At 35.6% G+C, this 6,808-nt stretch overlaps 1 protein-coding gene across 1 annotated transcript in view; it reads right to left on the bottom strand.

Moving 5' to 3' along the window:
• Positions 1 to 749: 749 nt before the first annotated feature.
• UPRT (uracil phosphoribosyltransferase (FUR1) homolog (S. cerevisiae)) overlaps positions 750 to 6,808 on the bottom strand; it is a 47,846-nt gene continuing 41,787 nt past the window's right edge. Inside the window, exons 5-7 of the mRNA XM_008583031.1 lie at positions 4,805 to 4,966; positions 4,013 to 4,111; positions 750 to 1,974 (exon numbers count right to left, since the gene is read on the bottom strand). Coding sequence (XP_008581253.1) covers positions 1,868 to 1,974; positions 4,013 to 4,111; positions 4,805 to 4,966 — 368 coding nt within the window. The 3' untranslated portion in view covers positions 750 to 1,867. The remainder of the gene's footprint in view (positions 1,975 to 4,012; positions 4,112 to 4,804; positions 4,967 to 6,808) is intronic.

The following is a 6,808-nucleotide window of genomic DNA, read 5'->3' as shown; positions in this document are numbered from 1 at the left end:
CATGTTCACTGATAAAAAGGAACAGAGATGTTAAATCTAAATGGCTGATGATATAAAAATAATGTGCTTGAAATATGGTTTTATACCTACATTTGAATATGAATTTACTGGTGTTCTGGAAAATCACTTCAAACAAAATATTGTACACCTAACACAAGCACTAATTCAGAAGCACTAACTCTGCACTAATTCAGAAGCACTAACTCCTATACTGGTAGGCATCATCTTTCCAATTAATTCAGGGCATCAATCTCAAGCAGATCTGGTCTCTATCTAAATTTGCTGGCTCACATTTTCCCTAGGACAGGGAGATAAAGATTTTGGCTTTAATGGGCTTCAGTTACAGCTTCTGCTAATCAGAAGTTTAAAAAAAAAAAAAAACTATTGTATCAAAATACTTAATTGACAAGCATAGCTAAGAATTTAAATAAGAACTTGAAAGCAACAGTTACCATGGAAGAACAGTAATATGGGTAATCTATCTACAGTATTAATCTCAGCTTATTCTACAAAAGTCTTCAAAAATAAAGGGAAAAATATAGTAAAGTTCTTCTGGTATTCTAGGCTCCAAAGGGAAAGTATAGTCCATTCTACACCAGATTTCTTCCTCTCCCCCTATTTTTGCTGACTTTCATCAGCTTTAGTTCTTTCTAAGACACTTTCTTCAGCTCTTTGCTTTTGAACAGAGGCCCACATCAGCTGCTGATGGGGCCATTAGAACATAATTAATCAAGTAATCAGCCAGCCACCACTGTTAAAATGTTTTAATATCAATATAAAATGAGATCATGGTTTTACAGATTTCTGAACACAAACACTGATTTCTAAAATGGTTTCTCTCCCTTTCAGAAGCCTAAATATGAACACGCATAAACCTTAGGGATTTTTTTTAATTATGGTATTTTTTTCCATTTTAATACATCTACAGCTGGAAAACATGCAAAATAACTAATTTCTGAGTCAAAGGCTTATAGTAGAAACATCTAAATTAAAAATGAAGCATTTTCATTTACTTATTGGCCATGAAATCTAGCAAGAAACCACTCTTTCCACCACAACTCAGAAAAACCACCACCAATTCCTTTCTTGAGGATTGATGACATTAACAGTACTTAGCACTCTCCCTTGTTAGCTTCTGGACATCCCTGGTTCAGTCTATGTAAATTAAAGTTACAGTTCCAGTTACTGAAAATGTTCTGCCATCTTCTTCACTGCATCACAGCTTACAAGGCACCTACAACAATGCACAGTTTGGGAGATAAGCCATAAAGAACATAATGGCCTGACTGCAGAGTTAACCATACATCCTGGATCTGCCAATTTAGTGAGAATATTAATGGAAATGGAAAATTTCAGGAGGCATTCTTTTTTCTTCCTCTCCAAGTTACCAGAATATACAGTAGCAGGAAGTAAAGAGTAGAGGAAGGTGACAATAGCCACATACACGAAACTTCCCTAGAGCTAAAAGCAAACTAAACAAAATGCAAACTACAGCGGGACAAAGAACTGACTCTCATTTGGGTTTTATTTGTGACTGCAAGCAATCTCCAAACTAAGAGGTTCATAAGTTAGGAAACAATTTCAATGCACTGAGGGTTCAGCAATTTTCATTAGCATATTATTAAAATTTCCATCTTTTCTAAGAGATATGTGTGCTTCATTGTTGAATTTAGTACCAACAGTCAATAAACAATCAAATAAAATAAATAAACTTCAGATATTTCCTTTTTTCTATACCCACTTCCAAAACTAAAAAGCAACTCTAACGTATTTTTCTCTGCCATTCCTCAATCAAATTAGCAAAACAAGTAAAAACTCAAAATATAATTGTGATATTACACAAGATAATTCATTTTCCTTCAGTAACTTAGTCTGTTCCAAAGTATTTCTGTCCAAAATGTGTAGGTGCAACAGGATGAACTTCAGTAGTTAAAATTGTGATCTCTGGAAACTCTTGAATGATTGATTTGGCACCTTCAGAAAATAAAAGAAAAATTGTTGTTATGGCAGGATTTTTTGGTAACACTAGTCAGTATTCAGGAATTTTATAGTCATTATCGCTAGGTCTAATATTGACAGAGGCCAGACAGCAATGACCTTTGGATACCTAGTCAAACTTGGCTAATCTCTTTGTTTACATAATGTCTGATATCCAAAAAGCCTTGAGGGTAGTCAGACTACGCCCCTTCCCTCTCACTAATACATTCTTAGAATCAAATTGTTTTATATTCAAGATTTGAAAAATATAGCTATTCAGTTAAAACAACTTTTCCCCTGAAGAGTCTTTTTTGTTTTGTTTTATTTTTAAAGTGGCTGGAATAGAATGAATATAGTTCTTTCTAAAAAGAGGACTGCATATAAAAGATCGCGGTTTTCCAACTGGAACTCTGTGAAACAAGTACAAAGACTTCTTTGGTGTGTCAGAGCAAGCTAGCCTTTTAGAAGGTACAATTCTAGCTTTTACAGAGGGGGAGAGGCAGGGAAAAGGAATTAGGACTAGCTGGGACCCCAGTCAAATTAAAAAGCCATAGCAAAGCTGTCACAGAATAGGATTTTTTTCAGTTATAACGTCAAAGAATAGTATAATATTCTAATGTACACTATTAGAACTAAACAGATTATTTTCTATTCCCAAAGGGGGAAATCTCAATAATTACCGGATTAACTCAACATTTTCAATGCCATCTGTTATATATAAATGGATGACCAAGCAAATCACCCTTTGTCATCACCAACATTTGCAATACAGGTAATTTTTGGTTGTGAAACAGTAAAGTAATCAAATACGCCATAATTCCTATAGACTGGCCTACTGAAAGCAGCCTTCCCAACTATTTGTCCTGTAACCTCTCTTCAGGGTTGGCTGAGACTTAGAACCTTTGGAAATGAGGAAACACGCTTGCTAGAGAAGTCATGTATTTCTCTTATTTTCAATTATGAAGGAAATATGAATTCATTGTAGAACATTTGGAAAATATCCCCCAAAAAAACTTTAAAATAAAATGAAAATCACTTAAAATCCCACCATCCTAAGATAACAACTATTAATATTGTATGTGCATTTTGAAACCAAAATTGAAATAGTATTGTGTATCTGTCTAGCCTTTTCTTTCTGAGGAAAGATTTATTAGAGTCCATGTTAAATCCAAGTCTGATTTTGGTAATTAAAATAGTTGTAATTTGTATTGGTCATCTCTAAGCTTGGTGATAACAGTTTACACTATTCTAACGCTGTTATTTTTTATAACTGCTTTTTTGCATTTACCATGTACATGTTTTGATGTCAAATATTTTTCAAAAACGTGATTTAACAGTTACACAATATTACATCCTTTGAATATATATTATTTGTTTAACCATTTCCTTATTGTTAGTCATTTATATACTTTCAAATTTCTTCTTATACTAAATAACTCTTAATGAACATCCTAGAAGCTAAATTTCCATATGTATCTATGATTATTTTCTTAGGATAGCTTCTCAATTATCCTAGACCGTATGGCAAAAAAGCTAGGGCCTTAAATTAGGCACACCTCCCTCAGGAAATAGAGAACACACAGTTCCCTCACCGTGCCCTTTGAGCAGAAATCTAACTCTAAAAACTTCGGCTTTTTGCTTCACACTGCAAAGCTTTCTTCAGGAAGACCACAGAGCTAGCTAAAACATTGAGCTTCTTGCTATTTGTGAGTAGTTCTCAGGCTCAGGTGAGGAGCCAGAGGAAACAGGGCACCAGGAAAATAACTGCTCAAACAGGACCACCAGGAAAATAATTGCAATTCTTTTCAATGGTGTTAGTTCACACTTCTGCATTTGAATTTGAACTACATTAGAATAGTGTAAAATATTATCACTAAGCTTGGAGAGGACAAACATGCATTATAACTACCAAAATTAGATTTAGATTGAATGTGGGTGAAAATAAACTTTTCCTCAGGATGAGAAGTGAGACAGACACACACTTACCCATTCATGACCATCTGAAGCCCTAGTTACTGCCTCATGCTGAACTCACCATGAGGAGTGGAGAACAGACTGAGTAGGATAATAACACTAGGTTGAACTCCATGTTCTATAAGAACCTTTACAGCTTCAATTACAGTATTTCCAGTGCCTGAAATCAAAAGACAACCAAATGCATTAGCAACATTAACATTTATTTCAAAATGTCCTTTAAGTGTCTTTAAAGTAAGGGCAATATAGTAATCTAACATAACACACCACTAGGCCAAGCTTCATTTGAAGGTGCTTGTTCTTTATCAGTGTTATTTTCAATAATGGATATGACACATAACACTTTTCAGTTATCAAACTCATAATAAGCCCTAAATTCACTTAGTATTTGAAATATCAACTTTAACATATTCCCCCTCACCTCCCTGGGAGATCATGCCACTTGTGATCTGAGTAAGCTTAGGAAAGTGAAGAAAATAGCAGGGGGAAAAAAAAGGATTTATCTAGAAAGGATAAATCCTTGAGAAAATCACTGCTCTACTCATCAAGCTAGAGAGGGAACATGTTTCAATATATTTTCTGTGTTCTATATATTTTGCCTCATTAGATCCTTTGCTTCAATGTACTCATTTCAAGAAAAAGCTCTTTGAAGCTAATAAAGTTTAACTAATGTGTATTCTCTCATTACACAACAAAAATTCCCTGGTGAACTGCCCTAGGCAACTCCAAATCCAACTGAGAAAAACACATTTAGAAACTGTTTTTGCCTTTTATATAATGGTACCTAGAAGGCAAGCACTAAATTGAATTTAAACGCTAACCAAAGATTATAAATTAAACTCAAGCCACTCACTGAGAATTGGGTACATCAGAAGGACTTTTCTTCGGTAAATATCTGGGGGGAACTTGGCATAATATACTTTGGCTCTTTGTGTCTCCTCATCACTCTGAATCAGGATCTTTCCAATTCGTATGGATCGACAGCAGTCTCGTAAACCTTGTTCCATTGCCTCACCTTGAAGAAGGAAATGAAAAAGAAGAAAAAAAAGGGTTGGGAGAGATGAAGTACAAGTCCAAGAACAGGCCGAAGCACAGTTTGTGACTGTTGCTAATACAAAAAAGATACTGTCAAGAAAAAAGCAATTCTTAAGTTAACAGCTTCTACTTCTGATGTGCTCATATTTTAAACTTAGTGCAGGTCAATGAAACTAGGATAAGCTAGTTTTATTGCTGGCTTATAAATTTTAGAGCTGTCATGCTTCCATGATTACAGGAAATAAAGTGTTTTGTTGAGCTGTTCCCTGAGCTTTTTCAATATCAGGAACATTTTTACTCCTATTATTTTAAAGAAGCCTTTAAACCACCTACATTTGTCACTTTCATCTGAAAAATTATAAAAAGATTTATGAAAGACTAGGGACTGGAGACCCAAGGATTTCCATTTAGATCAAGGTGGCATCAGGAGAAATCATTTAGCTCAGCAAAGACTTCACTGGCAAAGGTTTTGCTGCAAACTGTGAAAAAGTGGCATATTGTTCCCCCTCCCCCAGAGAACCACAACCACCACCACCCGCTCTTGGTTTCTGAACACAGAGTTATTTTTGAGTCTGAATTCCTTTAAGGAAGAGTTTGCCAAAAGTCAGTCATTCTCATACCATCTTCAAGATTCTAGGCCATATCAGAATTCTACCAGTATTGGTATTTACTTAATATTTTTCTTAAATTAACTGTTTTCCTTTAAATTTATTTTTAAGAGGAAACTTTATATCACTACTTTAAACATAAAACCAAACAAAAAAGAAAAAAATAAACATAAAACCAGTTTCTTTCCCATATATATGAAAATCAACAAATGACTATTATAATAATTATTTATTATAATTATTACTTTTTTGCATTCTAAGATGTTGTTGTAGAGCAGTGGGGGGAGGAGGAGGGGGGAGGAAGAGGAAGGAGGAAGCGGGAAAGGGAGTGTGGTTGAGACCCATGGCATCCCCCTCATTCATGGCTGAGCTGGATGTAGACTTGGGGCGGGGAGCGTAGCTGAGGCCCTCAGCCCCTCCCCCAGAAGCCTGGGGCACTTCCACTATGGCTCTGTGGTCTTCACTGGACTAGATGTGGACATTGGGGTGGTGTGGCTGATGCCCTCAGCCCTCCACCTCCCCGGCTCAAACAAATGACTATTAAGGTTAAAAACAACTCTGTCTGCATCACTTGAGTCATCTGGTACACACTAGGGGTACAAGGACCACCCTGGTGTCTTTAAGGAAGGAGCTGGACTGAAACAGGACAAACTGTGCCTTAAAAGTCCATTGTCTTCACCAGTTTTAAAAAGCTGAACAACATTGTCCTGAGAATGCAATCATTACTTAAGAGCTTCCTTCCATAAAATAGGGAGCTTAAACCTCCTATTTTACTTGAGGTATTCAACTGTTCACAAATAGAACTTCATAGCCAGAGGAGAAAAGTCTGTATGTTGAAAAAAAATCCGTTTCCAGTGCAAGCAGGTGGGGCTTCCACCACCTGTGCAAAAAAAAAAAAAAAAAAAAAAAAAAAAAAAAAAAAAAAAAAAAAGTTTGCTGAATGGAAACAATCATCCCATGTAACAGGTACGAAGGTTTTTTTTGTTTTTTTTGTTTTGTCAATATACAATGTGGTTGATTATTGTGGCCAATTACTGAAACCTCCCTCCCACCTCCCTCCCAACAATGTCCTTTCTATATGCTTGTCCTATCAATTTCAAGGAACTGTAATTGTTATGTCTTCTTCCCCCCTCCCTGGTTTTTTTGTTTATTTATTTATTTATTTATTTTTAGCTCCCACAAATAAGTGAGAACATGTGACATTTCTCTTTCTG

This window comes from Galeopterus variegatus, unplaced genomic scaffold, assembly GCF_000696425.1.
Source record: "Galeopterus variegatus unplaced genomic scaffold, G_variegatus-3.0.2 Scaffold2803, whole genome shotgun sequence".
Classification (NCBI taxonomy): domain Eukaryota; kingdom Metazoa; phylum Chordata; class Mammalia; order Dermoptera; family Cynocephalidae; genus Galeopterus; species Galeopterus variegatus.
The sequence above is the reverse complement of the archived record's forward strand: the minus strand, read 5'-3'. Positions and strand labels throughout refer to the sequence as shown.